Genomic DNA, 18,210 nt, shown 5'->3' with positions numbered 1-18,210 from the left:
TCATTCAAACCTTAAGGCTGGATTTTTGTAATTACTCTCAAATATATTAAAGCAAAGTGAAAAGGTTCATGCCCACCTGTCTAATTGGCTAGTTTTGCATCATTTCCAGCAAAAATTGAACCAGTGCCATGAAATGGGAATTGATTCATCCCAGAAATTAGCACAATGCAACATGGAAATTGCATTTACTTATTTAACTTACTTAATTTTTAAATATCACATCCTTTACTAACCTTCCCAGTGGAACAACCTAGTGCTGAAATTTATTTTTCTGAATCAGCCCCAGATCTGGGAAATAAACAAGATTTGAAGTACCAGATGATGGAGACCTACAGTAAGGCTGGGTCAGTGTATATCCAAAATGCATTTAATGTTGCTGATTTTGTAGCTCCACAGCATTCTGCGGGGTCTGGACAGAGCTCGAAATATGCATGGTCATAATTCACTGCGATACACATAACACTGCGGTACACTGCGGTTTCTCTGTGAAAGGCAAGGTCAATAATATACTGGTTTCAGGGGTTATGGGGAGAAGGCAGGAGAATGGGGATAGGAGGGAGAGATAGAACAGCCATGATTGAATGGCAGAGTAGAATTGATGGGCCGAATGACCTAATTCTGCTCCTATCACTTATGACCTTATGATATAAAAAGTGTCTTCTAACACACCAAACACATCAGTTGACAAAAGAAACAGAGTCATACCGCATGGAAACTGGCCTTTTGTCCAAATGTGTCCATGCCGACCAACATGCCCCATCCACACTAGTCCCACCTGTCTGTGCTTGGCTCATATCCTTCCAAACATATTGTACCTGTCCAAACATTTCTTAAAAATTATGACAGTACCTGCTTCAACTTCCTCCTCTGGCAGCCCGTTCCATATACCTAACACACTTTGTGTAAAAAAGTTGCCCTTCAGGTACCTATTAAATCTTTCCTCGGTTACCTTACACCTACAGTATGTCCGTGTGTAGGAAGGAACTGCAAATGCTTGTTTATAACAAAGATAAACACAAATTAATAGAGTAACTGACCCGCTGAGTTATTTCAGCACTTTGTGTCTGACACCTATGCCCTCTGGGTCTTGATCCCCCTATTCTGGGCAAAAGACTGCATATACCCTATCTATTCCTCTCATGTTCTTACACTTCTCTATGAGATCACCCCTCATCTTCCTGTGCTCCAACGTATAAAATACATGCCCATTCCGCGATTCATCCTAATTAGATGTTGGATGCAGCAAATGTAGGCATCACCTGTTAGCAGAGCGAGACAGCAGGGTTCAGTTTAAATCTGTCTGGACTGACATTATTGAGTCAAGACTGCATTCGAAAGGAGACGAGGAGAATATCTTTCATCAGAGGGTGGTGAATCTGTGGAATGCATTGTCACAGACGGCTGTGGAGGCCATCATTGGGTATTTTCAAAGCGGCGAGAGATAGGTTTTGATTAGGAAGGTCATCAATAAATTGTGAATCCAAACTTCAAAACAGAATTCACCTCATAAAGTAAACTAAACTAAGTATTGAATCAAATTATGCAATCTTTGGAAATGCCTATAATATTGCTTGTAATATATGCCACATACATTTTAAATGCAAAACACAATTTTAACCAGAGAAATAATCTGCTTACAGCTCCAGCACCAATGTCCGACAACTGGTGGTCCAGCACCTCCTTTAATCCGGACAAAATTACGAGAGCGCACTAGAAATCCCCCCTTCTGAATTCCCCCCCAAAAATGCAGTGCCCAGGCTGGGTGAGGTGGGACTTCTGCGCCGATCAGTGGGTCAAATTTGCCCATGTGCCTGAGGGTCTGGAACTCTGGCCCCACTGGAGCCGGCAGTGACTGTTCCCATAGCCGACATCCCTGGCCAACTTTGAGGGCTGGTTTCTTGACCATCCCCTAGGCCGTGACCTCTGTTGGGCCGGCAAAACAGATAACCCAGTAAAGCTGTGGACTCAAGGGTGCCGGAAAATCGGGCGTGGACCTGTATATCCTTTCAAAAAAATGGTAAGATTATGAAAGATTCATACACACCGGAAGAAGCTTCTAATCTCTCCAGTCTGCTAATCAGCCAGTCCAAGGAACCCGAAAATTGGGCACAGTTTTTGCGATTTCCTCTGATTAGGGCAGCTAAAACAAAACAATAAACAATGAGTTACCACTATATGCCCCTTTACATTTCAGTATATTCCGTTTTAATCGACTAATGACTATTTGAGGGTGCATGGTGGTGCAGTGGTAGAGTTGCTGTCTTACAGCAGCAGAGACCTGGGTTTGATCCTGACTACGAGTGCTGTCTGTACAGAGTTTGTACTTTTTCCCTGGGACCTGCATGGGTTTCTCCCAGAGCTTCAATTTCCTCCCACACTCTGAAGATGTACAGGTTTGTAGGTTAATTGGCTTCAGTGAAATTCTCCCTAGTGTGAGTAAGATAGTGCTAATGTGTGAGGATCGCTGGTTGGCACAGACTCGGTGGGCCGAAGGGCCTGTTTCCACACTGTATCTCTAAACTAAACCAAACTAAAATGTTTACTTTTTTAAATCACTGTAGCTTATCTTCCAAGCAGAATTTTGGAGACCAGTCTACAAAAGGAGAATTAGGCCAAGCAGTATTTCACATACCATATTGAACTGATCAGAAGGAGAACAAGGATGGCCATGACTTCGAAGTCCAGCAGTCATGCCAAACTGCATGTGTTGAATCATTTCACCTTACAACAAAATCTGAAGCTTTAGAATTTGAGGTGTTGATTCAATAGATTGTGCTCCAGACCTAACATTAGATTCACATGCTGCTTGAGACTCAGTTAAAATACATTTCCGTTTTCAATTAATCCTTGAACCAAAATTTAAAGTGAGCAAGTGGACAAGTGGGGCAGCACAGTGGCACAGCTCTAGAGTTGCTGCCTTATAGCACCTGGTTCTATCCTGACTACGGGTGCAGTCTGTACTGAGTTTGTACATTCTCCCTGTGACCGTGTGGGTTTTCTCCAGGTGTTCTGGTTTGTACTGGTTTGTACAAAGAAGTACTGGTTTGCAGATTAATTAGCATCGATGAAAGCAGTAATTTGTCCCTCCTGTGTAGAATAATACAAGTTTACGATGATCACTGGTCGGTGCGGACTCGGTTGGCCGAAGGGCCTGTTTCCACGCTGTATCTCTAAAGTCTAAAGAGTTTATGAAACACTGTGATGTCTACTTGATGTTAGAATTCATTTGTTGGTAATTCCATTTTAATGAGTTTAGTTTAGAGATACAGCGTGGAAACAGGCCCGTTGGCCCACCGAGTCCATGCTGACTATTGATCCCCCGTACACTAGTTCTATGTTGTCCCACTTTCTCATCCACTACCTACACACCAAGAGCAATTTACACAAGCCAATTAACCTACAAATCTGCACGTCTTTGGAATATGGGAGGAAACCGGAACACACGGAGAAAACCCACACGGTCACAGAGAGAATGTTCAAACTCCGTACAGACAGCATCTATAGTCAGGGTCGAACTCAGGTCCCAAATGGCAGAGTAGGATTGATGGGCCGAATGGTCTAATTCTGCTTCTATGACATTAACTTATTGAGTTAATTTATCTGTAATTAATTGCTTAGTTTACATGCCAAAATTCCTCTTCGATATTTACATCGCTCTCGCCTTCTATTGCCATGGTAGAATGGATTGTTCTATGCCATGAGAGTCTCACAACCCACAGAAAAAAACTGGTGCTTTCAACTTATTGGCCACCTCAAACCTTTAACATCCAGAATAACTTTCAAAAGTAGTCTGAGAAAAATCCTTCATCTGGATTGTTACTGGGAGACATTGTCAATAATCGTGCGTGCGACCTGCTGTTAGAAGCATCTCAATACAAATTCAGAGAACAGAGTCTTACCTAGTAATTCATACAATGAGTTGAGAATTGCTCTCCAGGACTCTCCTGCTTCCTTCCCAGCGACATCGGTAAAATGGGCCGCACTGCTGTACACGTTAAGGTGATCAATGCACTCAAGAACAAGGTTAATCATTCCCTGAAAGTGAATGTAGATAGATAAACCTTTTCAGCATTCTTATCTGCATCCATTCCATTTGTCTTGAATTTACTTATTTATCGTGAGGCAGAGTTACCACCAGATTGACATCAGATAGGTTTGAGAATCAAATGGAAACGGGCTGTATTTTATACAAGCAATTTTTCAGGGCATTATGCACTAATATAACCTTAACTGAACAAATTGGCACAGATGGTAATGTCTAAGCATCACAAAGGGTTGGTTGTTTACCTCTTCCTGGAAGAGATTTTGTCTGTTCTTCAGCACTCGCAATCTGTTCTGTTTCTCTTCGTGTTCTAGATGTTCGTCGGGTGGCTGAAAGTAGCCGATCAGATCCTGCAAACTCAAGCTGACTGATTCAATGGGTAAATCAACAGAGGTGGACTTTCCTTGTTTATTGAGAGCGTCAAGGCCCCTGAAAATTGAACAAATTCAATATTCATCCATCATGTTAATGTAGCACAAAGATAGATATAGAAATTAGGTGCAGGAGTAGGCCATTCGGCCCTTCGAGCCTGCACCGTCATTCAATATGATCATGGCTGATCATCCAACTCAGTATCCTGTACCTGCCTTCTCTCCATACCCCCTGATCCCTTTAGCCACAAGGGCCACATCTAACTCCCTCTTAAATATAGCCAACGAACTGGCCTCAACTACCCTCTGTGGCAGAGAGTTCCAGAGATTCACCACTCTCTGTGTGAAAAATGTTTTCCTCATCTCGGTCCTGCACCTATTTTCTATGTTTCTATGTTTGTGCTACATTAACTTTTGAAACACCAGTTCTTTCTCCATGTCCCATTTGTTTGGAGACACATCGGTAGCACTCTCTGACAACCCAGGACTTGGGCGGCACAGTGGCGCAGCGATGGAGCAGCTGCCTCACAGCGCCAAGACCCAGGTTCGATACTGACTACGGGTACCGTCCATGTGGAGTTTGTATGTTCTCCCTGTGACTGCATGGGTTTTCCCCAAGTGCTCTGGTTTCCTCCCACATTCCAAAGACGTGCATGTTTGTATGTTAATTGGCTTCTGTAAATTGCCCCTAGTGTGTAGGACATAGAACTAGCGTACGAATGATCGTTGGTCGACGTGGGCTCGATGGACCGAAGGGCCTGTTTCCACATTCCATCTCTAGGCTAAAAATACTCCTGCAAGATACATTTCTAATATACCCACAGGCACTTCTTCAGAAATGTGGCACAGGGCCAATTAGATCCGATTAGGACATCCTTTCTCACAAACATGTTTGTTCATAAAAGAGGTGGCTGACTTGTACAGAAACTTTCATATTCTCAAGGTTTATACAAAGTACTTTAAATCAAATGTGGTGAAGATTTTTTAATTTAAATTATGGGTTTACATAACTGTTGTGCTGCTGCAAGTAAGAATCTAATTGTTCTGTATTATATGACAATAAAACACTCTTGACTCTTGAATTGTTGGAGCCAATATTTGCAAAGGTAGCTCACAAAAATTGCTAATCAATAATGACAAAATATACCATTGTAGTGATGTTGGCTATGGGGGTAAATGCTGGCCAAGATGCAGGTGGATACAGCGTGGGAACAGACCCTTCAACCTACTGAGTCTGCGCTGATCAGTGATCACCCATCTACTCATTCTATCCTACAGACTAGGGTCAATTTATCAGAAGCCAATTAACGTACAAACCTGCACATCTTTGGGATCCCACGCGGTCACAGGGAGAACGTACAAACTTAGTACAGACACCATCCATAGTCAAGATCTAACCCGGGTCTCTGGCACTACACTCAAATACTCAAGGCTCAACTACCCTTCAAAAAAGTGCCTCAGAATGTTTTATGCATTATGTAGGGGAACACACAAGCTCAGTTCAACGGGAAAACCCCTCAATATTCCAGTAGTACATTAGCCTCAAATTTCTAGGGACTTGAATCTGTAACCTTCGTTAGATTGGTGGAGTGGGCAAAGTAGACGTTCTTTATTTTTAGTAGAACCCAAGTCACAAAGCTAGAAACACATAAACAGGCCCTTCGGCCTAATCCATCCATGCCGAAAAAGTTACAAACGTAAGTTTTTTTACTGAGGTGGAAAACTGAATGTGAAACTGCTTTGAATTACAACAAAATCATTGAGGGACATTGCCTCATCCTGTACTGACTCGACATATAACCAGTGACTTCAAAGCTACTCAAACAAAGCACTGCAGTTGTGGGACTCTAAAACCTCTTTGAAACTTAGAGTAGTGAAAAGCATGGATAGAGTGAATGTGGAGAGGATGTTTCCACTAGTGGGAGAGTCTAGGCACAGAAACCATCGCCTCAGAATGAAAGGACGTATCTTTAGAAAGGAAATGAGCAGGAATTTCTTTAGTCAGAAGGTGGTGAATCTGTGAAATTCATTGCCACAGGCAGCTGTGAAGGCCAAATCAATGCATATTTTTGAGACGGATATGACAAATTCTTGATTAGTAAGGGTGTCAGGGGTTATGGGGAGAAGGCAGAAGAATGGGGTTCAGAGGGAGATAGATCAGCCATGATTGAATGGCAGAGTAGACCCGATGGGCCGAATGGCCTAATTCTGCTCCTAGAACTTATGAACATAAGCCACCTCCCCTATATCTGCCACCCTCAACTTAAGAGTCAACCAGAATTCAACAGCGTACCCAATAAATCTGTTGAAGAGAAAGACGGTACTGCGTATAACACGGGCAGTCCTCGATTCTTCATGTTGAGAGCGTGAGAGAGTTAAGCCATCGTCCATGTGACCTTCATGATGCATTATGGCCTGAAAAACATAAGGCACAACCGTTTATTACCGGCCACTCCTCTCTTCAATTGATAACTTGGCTTCTCTCCCTCTCTCAATAAAACGTGATCATTATGGGCCTGTCCCACTTAAACGACTTTTTAGGCGACTGCAGGAGATTATGCTGTCGTCACATGGTCGCCACGTGTTTGCGGGTGGTTGCCAGGGAGTCACCTTCATGGTCGTGAGGAGTTCCCGCATTCTGGGAACTAGTCGCGGCCTCATTATGGTCGCTGTGAATTTTTCAACATGTTGAAAAATTAGCGGCGACTAGAATGAAGCCGCCATGGAGAGTAGCGAGAATTCTCGAGCCGTAGGTAGGTCGCCAGGAGGACCTAATGGGTTGCCAGGAGGTCGAAGGTTCTCGGAGGTTCTCACAGGTTCTCACAGGTTGTAGTCGGTGCTGACCGGTGAATTTCATTGGCTCATTGGGAAAAAAAAGGTAAGCAGTAGTTTTCAGAACCAAGGATAACCGACCGGTAATGTTAAATGTCAGCGCAACTTCACAGCTGTGTATCTCTGGCTTCTTAAAAGTCTCCACTCCTTCACCCCTCTTCTACCCCCTCCTCCCCCCCCCCCTCCTCTCTCCCCTCTTTTAAAGGACTTACCGTACACTATGCTTTAGTCGTCTTTGTATAGCGCCAACCTTCCTGTTCATCGCGGTGTGTGTCTGTTTCACCTTGGCTTTGCACAGTGTGAATTCTTTAGACAGCGCTCCCCCCGCTTGCCCTGTCCCCCGCCTGCATAATGGGCTGGTGAAGGAAGCGATGCGTTTGTGTGTGTGTTCCACTCTGACTGTCGCCGTTCCAGTTGCCGGTTTTTCAGGCGACTGCCGGCAACTTGACAGTCGCCAGTAGTCCGCTGAAAATTCGCCTAAGTGTGACAGGCCCATTACATTAACAGAAGAAGGGTTTCAGCTTTTTGTGTTGAAATCTAGCCTGAATTGACAGGACCGGTGTCACCTCTGATGTTACTGTGTAAAATATATTCAGGTAATCTCACTTTAAGGCGGAGATTGATAGATTCTGAATTTGTGTGGGTGTCAGGGGTTATGGGGAGGAGTCAGGAGAGGGAGAGATAGATCAGCCATGATTTGAAGGCAGAGTAGACTTGATGGACTTGATGGTCTGAATGGCCTAATTCTGCAACTACAACCTATGGACACGAACTAATGAACTAATTCCACGTAACTTAAAGTGGCATGAGCTAGGTACTATAGGTGACTTACACCGAGAAATACCAGAGGATGGCGGATGATGGAAATGGTATAAGATCACAAGCTTGGAATACGGGGTCTTTTTCCAAAGGGTGAATTGTGGCACGTTGTGTGCAGAAGGACTATGTTCCTGCTTTTCAACATTCTCAACCAACACCATGGAATGTAAACATTGTTGGGATTATCTCATACTCAAACTGGAGAGTAGTCACCTCAATGAGCGTGATATTCATGAAGACAAACTCATGAACAATGTCAGAAATTCAGCCATGTCAGTAATACCCAGGCCAAAAAACCTACTTTACGTTGAGCCGTTCCCATCCGAGCTGATTTGGCGTCTACAGACTGATAGGTGAGCCATAGTCCAGTGTCTACATGCTGGATAAAGCACACAGAATCACCATATTTTATCTCTGGAGATCCCATCCCGTCCACTTCTTTTCTTATTCCGGCATCCAGTTTTTCCTGAAAATGAATCACATTGTTCTGAAACAATTCCTCAGTTAAAAAAAAAGAATTGTCAAATATTATGACAGTCCCAAAAGTCAAAAGAGTGAAATGAAACGCAAGTCACAGGAACAGGCTAGATGCAGGAAAGTTGTTTACAATGTTGGGGGAGTCCAGAACCAGGGGTCACAGTTTAAGAATATTCCTTGATTCCTTTACCTCTGAGAGCTAAATCTAACTCTCTCTTGAAAATATCCAGTGAATAGGCCTCCACTACCTTCTGTGGCCGAGAATTCCACAGATTCATAACTCTCTGGGTGAAGAAGTTTTTCCTCATCTCAGTCCTAAATGGTCTACCCCTTATTCTTAAACTGTGACACCCAACATTGCAAAAATTTTTCCTGCATCTAGCCTGTCCAATCCTTTAAGAATTTTATATGTTTCTATAAGATACCCTCTCATCCTTCCAAATTTCAGCGACTACAAGCCCAGTCGACCCATTCTTTCATCATATGTCAGTCTCGCCATCCCTGGAATTAACCTGATGAACCTACGCAACACTCCCTCAATGGCATTAATGTCCTTTCTAAAATTAGGAGACCAAAATTTCACACAATACTCCAGGTGTGGTCTCACCAGGGCCCTGTACAATTGCAATAGGACCTCCTTCTCCTAAACTCAAATCCTCTCGCAATGAAGGCCAGCATGCCATTAGCTTTCTTCACTGCCTGCTTTACCTGCATGCTTTCTTTCAGTGACTGATGTGCAAGCACACCAAGGTCTTGTTGCGCCTCCCCTTTTCCTAATCTGATACCATTCAGATAATACCTTGTGGAGATTTTGCAGTGGAGCTAATGTAGGAAAGAACTGCAGATGCTGGTTTAAATCGAAGGTAGACACAAAATGCTGGAGTAACTCAGTGGGACAGGCAGCATCACTGGAGACAGGTACCATCTCCAAAAGACATTTGGACAGGTACATGGGTAGGATAGGTTTCGAGAGATGTGGGCCAAATACTGGCCACGCGGTCACAGGGAAAATGTACAAACTCCTACAGACAGCACCCATAGTCAGGATCTAACCAGTCTCTGGCGCTGTAAGGCAGCAACTCTACCGCTGCACCACTGTGCGGCCCCTTTTCTTCTCTCATGACCAAGAGTGAAACAGAAAGGGTTCTAAATCAATCTACTCATTCCATGTTATCGTTGCCAATATTAGCCTTTTATCACAAATGTATTCAATTCAATTTACATTTTCCAGCTGCTACATCGGGATTTGAACTCATGTTTCCAGAACAGGTCAGGTTTCTGGATAGAAATGTAACCACCATCTTACTGTATTTTGTGTAAAAAAAAATAATTACTCTCAGAAATTTAGTTCACTCTTCCATGCTTTAAAAAAAATGAACATTGTATTTTTAAAGCTTATCTGGGAAATTTCATATTCTTAACCCCTTGAGTTTTCGAAATTAGACTTTAGAGAAACAGTGCAGAAACCGGCCCTTTGGCCCACCGAGTTTGCACTGACCAGCGATCCTCGTAGACTAACACTATCCTTTACACAAGAGACAATTGTACAATTTTACCGAAGCCAATTAGCTTACAAACCTGTACATCTTTAGAATGTGGGAAGAAACAGAAGCACCCTGAGAAAACCCACGTGGAACGTACAAACTCCATACAGACAGCAGCCATTGAAAGGATCGAATCCGAGTCTCTGGCATTGTAAGGCAACAATTCTACCACTACAATGGTACTATGCCACTGTGGGGCATTAGCAATGGGTAATGAGCATTTTAATTTAATTTTGTAATATTTAAAGTTAGTTCATCCATCACTGGTACTGTGGTGTTTGGATTACCTTTTCCTCAGACCACAGTACGTGCGCCTACAGAACAATGTCTCAAGCATCATCTTGAGCAGCACAGGGGCTCCACAAGGAACTGTGCTGGCTCCATTCCTGTTTACCATCTACACAGCGGATCTCCAATATAACACCAACAGCTGCTTTTTGCAGAAATTTTCGGATGACACAGCTGTTGTCGGCCTCATCAAAGGGGGCAATGAGGAGGAGTATAGAGACATAATAAGCAACTTTGTGGAGTGGAGTGCACACAATAACCTCCATCTTAACACCACAAAAACTAAGGAGATAGTTGTGGACTTCAGGAGGGGGAGGAGGAGGACTCAACCAACACCAATCACCATTAGGGGCACTGAGGTGGAGGTGGTCGCCAACCACAGGTACCTTGGTGTGCAGCTTGACAGTGAGCTGGACTGGAAGAATCATATGGAGGCGGTGTACAGGAAGGGACAAAGTCGACTGTATTTTTTAAGGAGGCTGAGGTCATTTAACATCTGCCAACCCCTGCTGTGCAGTGTCTACCATTCAGTGGTGGCCAGTGCTCTGTTTTTTGCTGTGGCCTGTTGGGGAGATGGCGCCCGCATAGCAGACAAAAACAGACTGGACAAGCTGATCAGGAAGGCCGGCTCAGTGGTCGGGGCTGAGCAACGAACGGTCCAGCAGGTGGCAGAGGCCAGAACTCTGAACAAACTGGGTTCAATAATGACCAACCCCACTCACCCACTCCATGCCCTGAAGGTGATCAAGAGCAGCATCTTCAGTCAGAGACTGATTGCACCAATGTGCAAAACTGAGAGACATAGGAAGTCTTGTTTACCAGCTGCTATAAGGTTATATAATGCGCATAAATAACTGCACTTTTTTTCATTCATTGTATTTTAACTTGTATTTTAACTTGTATTTTAACTTGTTAAGTATGGAAGCTATTTGAGGAAATGTGTGGTGTTATGTCTGTCTTGAAGCTGTCGTGCCACTGTAATTTCCTGTAAAGGATTATTAAAGGTATAATCAATCAATCAATCAATTCATATTTTGAACTTTCTACTTCCTGATTTGTCTGGCTGTGAGAATAATTCAATATAGTTCCTGATATAGAAACCACTGTTGCTGAAAGCAAGCAATCCTCAACATGCTCTTCCCCACCAAACGCATTTCTTCCTACCTTTACTCCATGCTTTCTTCCCTTGTCCAATCCCTTCCCACTTCCATCCGTGACATCTCTAATGCTCTCTGGCACTAGGAACATTTGAAAACCCCTGGTCCTAAATGGTTCATCTTTGCTGGAGATGTACAATCTCTCTACACCATTATCAAAAGTCCCATTTAGCTGCTGTGGGCTCAGTGGAAACCAAGATTGGGCAGGTTTGTGTGTTGCATCAATTTTCCTTCATTGTTATGATAACTAATCAGAAGAACCGAAAGAAATTCCAGATGTTGGTGTACGAGTCTGGTTGGCATCAGCAGCATTCAAGGAAATGTAAAATTTGTTGCAGGTAATTTCTGGGCATTGCTTTTGGCAATCTTTCACAGATGCTGAGTTATTCAGTATAGAGGAGATATACAAAACCACTGTTACCCTGACGTGTAAAGGGAGACCTCTGGCATTTGATTAACAACACTGACATATGGCGCATTATTATAAATGTGCAACAATCTCAACAGATTGTGAATCAAGCGATAGGCTCACTGTAATAAGTACATTTACATTGAGGGCTAGATGATTAGAAGAGGCACATGTAACAAATGGAAAATTCAAGATGTTGTATTCCCACATTTTTCTTCCTGTAATTTGTATTTCTCTACACCAGTGAACACGCCATAAATTTGAGAGCACAAAAGGAAGGCACAGTATTGCATCGGCAGAGCTGTGTTTAATCCTGACTACGGATGTTGTCTGTGTGGAGTTTGTACCTTCTCCCTGTGACCATGTTGGTTGTGGGTTTTCTCTTGGTGCTCCGGTTTCCTCCCACACTCTAAAGACGTGCAGGTTTGTTGGCTTAAAATTGCCCCTAGTGTGTAGGAGTGATAATGTGTATGGGTGATCAATGGCCTCTGTCTCTGAACAGCGTCAGTACATTATTGCATTGGAGATTTCTTTCATAAGCAATTATCCTTGTCTTTTAATCATAAAAGGGTGGTAGAGCCTCTGCCTCACAGCACCAGAGACCCGGGTTCAATCCTGACCTTGGGCGCTGTCTGAGTGGAGTTTGTACATTCTCCCTATGATCGGGAGGGGTTCCTTCCACATCCCAAAGATGTGCGGGTTTGTAGGTTAATCTGACCTGTATACAATTGTATACTAGTCGGATAATATAGTACTAGTGCGAACAGGTAATTGATGGTCGGCGTGGACTCGGTGGACAGAAGGGCCTATTTCCATGCTGTACCTCTCTTCCATGGCCAATTCTGAACAAACCCCAACTTGGCATTGTCTATGAGGCAGTATTTCTTGAGTTTGCTTTTCTCCTACTCTGAGTTTATGCTGTTGTCAAGATTGAGAAACATATTAGCCTTGGTTCATTATAAGCAATAGAAAAGTTAATTTTTACAACCCTTGATATTAATCAATAATTTAGTTTTCTTCAAATCACGGCCACTTTTTGGTCAATCACCAATGTCAACGCATCAATTATATTCCATACAAGCTTTCTATGTAAAATATTGGAATCAAGAACTAGAGGACATAGATTAAAGGTGAGGGGGGAAAAGATAGGAACCTGAGCGACAACTTTTGTTTACACAAAGGGTGGTAAGTGTATGGAACGAGCTGCCGGAAGAGGTAGCTGAGGCAGGTACGATCACAGCATTTAACAAACATTGGGACATGGATAAGATATGTTTAGAAGGATAGGGGCAAAACGCAGGCAGGTGGATCTAGTGTAGATGGGGCATGTTGGTTGTCGTGGGCAAGTTGGGCTGAAGGGCCTGTTTCCACGCTGCATAACTCCATGGCTCACTATGACTCAAAGAGCTGAGGTTAAGTGCAATTTTGTATGTGGGAAAATTATTTGATACATTCTCAACTATGTGCAGCTAAAATAACACAACACAGTATCAAATTGAAAAGCACCAGTATATGTCAGCATGTGGGTGGGAGGGGGCATCGTGAGTTTTTTAATTTTAATGTCCAATCTTACAGCTCAGGCACGCCATGAAAAACACCCACGCTAGATGGATCTTATTATAGCCACTTGAAAAGAATCCAAGACAGCAGCAAAAGAAAGTGAGTTGCTCTTAATTCATCATAATGAGTTCAGTTGTGCCAATGTCTAACAATTATACATAATCCGCAATTTGAAGCAAGAATGATATTTACCAGAAAACTTTGGTGTCTATCAAATTTAATATTTCGCTAATATTAAGATGGAAAATGTGGGATGAATCACCTTTGAAGAAATATATCTATAATAGTTTCATTTCTCTGGTTCAAGAGCAAAGTAGTTAGGAGTCCCAATACACCGCTTAAATACAATTTATCAGATAGGCATAATGAGGGTAATTTTCATTTTTGATGGGAGTGTAAAATCCAACCACTTGTTAAATGTCTCTATTTCTTTTTCATTTCCAATGATAAGTAGCAATGTATTCAAGCTGGGTGTACTGTAAGTTTTGGCATTGCAGTCAATATTATCATCAAATATCAAACCTGCCACCAATGGTTCTCCCTCCGGCCACTACCTCAAATGTCCATCTATTTTCTTTAATGGTATCTGTTCCACTATTAACAGTAGAAGGGACTTGATCCAAAACGTCATCTATCCATGTTTTCTAGAGATGCTGCCTGACCCACTGAGCTACTCCAGCACTTTGTTAAATAAGGAGCTCAACACCATCTTCTCAAAGGTGCTTTTGGATAGGCAATAATTGCTAGCCTTGCCATTGATGGATGCCCACATGTCCCAAATAAATTTTAATAAAACATCATTCCAGAATATGGGTAATTTAACTAGAAGCAATTTAAGTACATTTAAGTACACTATTGTCTAAAGTCCAATCTATCCTATTGTCATATTCTATGTTGAGTGGAGGAACTTCAATTCTGGTTTCCTTAAGTCTACATTCCCTAACTCTGCAGTTTATGGAAACACACAAAGCAGTACAGGAAGACAGATGATGACATTATCATTGTAATGGCACCGGTCTAGAGTACGAAGCAATTGCTCCAACATACCTTGGATGATCTGAAACAAAAAGCTGTGCTTTTTACATCGGATATCTCCTTGCCCATTAGAAGAAGGCCTTTCTCGTCAATGAGGCTCAAGTAGTTTCCAGTTGTAACATGTCTCAGTCTGAATGGCTGGCCCCATCTGATGTGGCTTCCACTCCATCTGCAATAAGAGTCATAGAGTCATAGAGCACAGAAACAGGCCCTTCGGCCCAACTTACCAATCCCGACCAAGGTGCCCCATCTACTCTAGTCACCTGCCCCTATCCCTCGAAACCTTTCCTATCCGTGTACCTGTCCAAATGCCTTTTAAATGTTGTCATATTACCTGCTCCAAGTTTGTTCCATACACCCACCACCCTCTGTGAAACATGCAAGTACAGCAAGCAGAGAAGAAAGCTAATGGCAAGTTGTCCTTCATAACAAAATTTGAGTATAGGAGTAAAGAGGTCCTTCTGCAGTTGTACAGGGCCCCGGTGAGACCACATCTGGAGTATTGTGTGCAGTTTTGGTCTCCTAATTTGAGGAAGGACATTCGTGCTATTGAGGCAGTCCAGCTTAGGTTCGCGAAATTAATCCCCGGGATGGCGGGATTGTCATATGAGGAAAGATTGAAAGACTGTGCTTGTATTCACTGGAATTTAGAAGGATGAGAGGGTTTCTTATAGAAACATATAAAATTATAAAAGGACTGGACAAGTTAGATGTAGGAAAAATATTCCCAGTGTTGGGGGAGTCCAGAACCAGGAGCCACAGTCTAAGAATAAAGGGGAAGCAATTTAAAACTGAGATGAGAAAAAACTTTTTCAACCAGAGAGTTGTGAAATTGTGGAATTCTCTGCCACAGACGGCAGTAGAGGCTAATTCATTGGATGAATTTAAAAGAGTTAGATAGAGCTCTAGGGGCTAGCGGAATTAAGGGAAATGGGGAGAAGGCAGGCACAGGTTACTGATAGTGGATGATCAGCCATGATCACAATGAATGGCGGTGGTGGCTCGAAGAGCCAAATGATCTCCTCCTGCACCTATTTTCTAAGTTTTTCTATACAATTGTCCCTCAGGTTCCTATTAAATCTTTCCCCTCTCTCATTAAACTTACGTTGCCTGACTCTGGGTAAAAGACAATGCATTCACCCTATCTATTCCCCTCATGATCTTATACACCTCTAGATCCCCCCCCCCCCCCCCCCCCCCCCCCCTTCTCCACCCCCCCCACCCCCCCTCCCTCCAAACCCCCTTGCTCCAAGGAATTAAGTCCTAGCCTGCCCAACCTCTCCCTATAGCTCAGGTCCTCAAGTCCTGGCAACATCCATGTAAAAATTAAAACTACATCATATCCATTCAGAATAAAGTCAGGTAAAGGACAATCAAAATCTCATAAATAAAAATGAAACCAAGCCAATTCTCCATACAGTGACAATAGGATTCTGTCTCAACAGCTTCTCATTGTTGTTACTGACAGCTATTTTTTTGAAATCTCAAACAAAATATACATTTTTTAACATTGTTTTTCTTTTGTAGAATTCATAAAATTTGCCCAGCAGAGTGGTCAGCGGCATCATTGGGTACGTGCCAGATCTTTCCAAGGGCAGGTAGCTGGTCTTAATCCTTGCCCATCCTCCTGGCCCATGCAAGTTTTATTTCTTCCATTCTGATCCATTCTTGCATTCGACCAATTCGATCATTAGGGCGGCACGGTGGCGCAGCGGTAGTGTTGCTGCCTTACAGCGCTTGCAGCACCAGAGACCCAGGTTCGATCCCGACTACGGGTGCTGTTTGTACGTTCTCCCCGTTCCCTGCATGGGTTTTCTCAGATATCTTCGGTTTCCTCCCACACTCCAAAGACGTACAGGTTTGTAGATTAATTGGCTTGGTTTGTGTAAATTGTCAGGCTAGATGCAGGAAGATTGTTCCCGATGTTGGGGAAGTCCAGAACTAGGGGTCACAGTTTAAGGATAAGGGGGAAATCTTTTAGGACTGAGATGAGAAAAACATTTTTTACACAGAGAGTGGTGAGTCTCTGGAATTTTCTGCCACAGAATGTAGTTGAGGCCAGTTCATTGGCTATATTTAAGAGGGAGTTAGATGTGGCCGTTGTGGCTAAAGGGATCAGGGGGTATGGAGAGAAAGCAGGTACAGGATACTGAGTTGGATGATCAGCCATGATCATATTGAATGGCGGTGCAGGCTCGAAGGGCCGAATGGCCTACTCCTGCACCTATTTTCTATGTTTCTATGTTTCTATGTCCCTAGTGTGTGTGGGTAAGATAGTGTTAATGTGCGAGGATCACTGGTCGGTGTGGACTCGGTGGGCCGAAGGGCCTGTTTCCGCACTGTATCTCTAAACTAAACTAAAAACTAAATTAGCACGATTGACACTGCGTCCATTCCAGAGGCAAACCAATTTCCTGGCAATTACTTCTGCCAACCATCTAAAATCTGTAGATGCAAGGAGCTGCAGATGCTGGTTTACAAAACAAGACAGAAAGTGCTGGCGTAACCCAGTGGGTCAGGCTACATCTCTGGAGAAGATGGATAGGTGACGTGTCGGGTCGAGACCCTTCTTCACTTTGATTGTGATTGGAATGTGGGGTGGGGGGAGGGGAGAAAGCTGGAAGACATGTCGGGGCAGGACAAAGTCTGCCAAGTGACAGTGGAAGCAAGGAACTGCAAATGCTGGTTTACAAAAAAAGGCAGAAAGTACTGGAGTAACTCGGCAGGTCAGGCATCATCGCTGGTGAACATGGATAGGTGATGTTTTGGGTCGGGAAGGAGAAGGGAAAGAAGACAACACTGATGAAAGGGGTTATTCAATTGATGACTCAGTGAAGAAGTCACAAGAAGGGTCCTGGCCCGAAACATAGTCCATCCATGTCCTCCAGAGATGCTGCCTGGCTCGTTGAATTACTACACCATTCTGTATCTGTTTTCATCTAAAATCTGCGCCCCCTGGTTCTTGACCCCTCCATTAGTGGGAGCGTTGTAGCCAATTAATGGTAATTATGATATTTTTATAATTTTAATAGGGAATCAGGCCAGGCCACGCCACTTCTGAAAATGGATAGTTATTAAAATTAGTTATTGATGCCAACTATTTGCCGTTTCCGCTGTGGCTAATTACAATGCTGCCACTTGCTGCTTGTTTAACAGCCCATGCGTTTTGGGCAGAGACAGGTGTTCATTAACTAGACCGTACTTCATTAATATGCAATTAACTTATACAATTAATCACCTTTAACTGTTGTGGGGTTGTATTATTCAGCAATGGCTTGAATAACAGATGAAGAAACAAGAGATTGCAAATGCTGGAATGGTACACAAGAGACAGCTGGTGCTCCAAGTTGCTATCCACTTCAATTGCACTTTCTACCCCCACAACGACATATCTGTCCTTAACTTCCTCCACTGACAGAGTGGGAAACATTGAATAGAAACAGGGTTAAAAACTGCAGAAGGTACACAAAAATGCTGGAGAAACTCAGCGGGTGCAGCAGCATCTATGGAGCGAAGGAAATAGGTAACGTTTCGGGCCAAAACCCTTCTTCAGACTGATAGGGGGTGGCGGGGAGAAGGAAGGAAAAAGGAGGAGGAGGAGCCCGAGGGCTGGGGGATGGGAGGAGACCGCCCGAGGGCTGAGGAAGGGGAGGAGACAGCAAGGGCTAACAAAATT

General features: G+C 43.3%; 1 protein-coding gene across 1 annotated transcript in view; it reads right to left on the bottom strand.

The window, feature by feature from the left end:
- The window catches only part of ryr2 (ryanodine receptor 2), a 301,683-nt gene that overhangs the window by 259,100 nt on the left and 24,373 nt on the right, over window positions 1-18,210 (bottom strand). Inside the window, 6 exon segments of the mRNA XM_033025458.1 lie at window positions 2,045-2,140; window positions 3,900-4,035; window positions 4,288-4,471; window positions 6,707-6,828; window positions 8,366-8,530; window positions 14,547-14,703. Coding sequence (XP_032881349.1) covers window positions 2,045-2,140; window positions 3,900-4,035; window positions 4,288-4,471; window positions 6,707-6,828; window positions 8,366-8,530; window positions 14,547-14,703 — 860 coding nt within the window.

Source organism: Amblyraja radiata, chromosome 8 (assembly GCF_010909765.2).
Source record: "Amblyraja radiata isolate CabotCenter1 chromosome 8, sAmbRad1.1.pri, whole genome shotgun sequence".
NCBI lineage: Eukaryota > Metazoa > Chordata > Chondrichthyes > Rajiformes > Rajidae > Amblyraja > Amblyraja radiata.
This window is presented reverse-complemented; position numbering and strand designations above follow the sequence as displayed.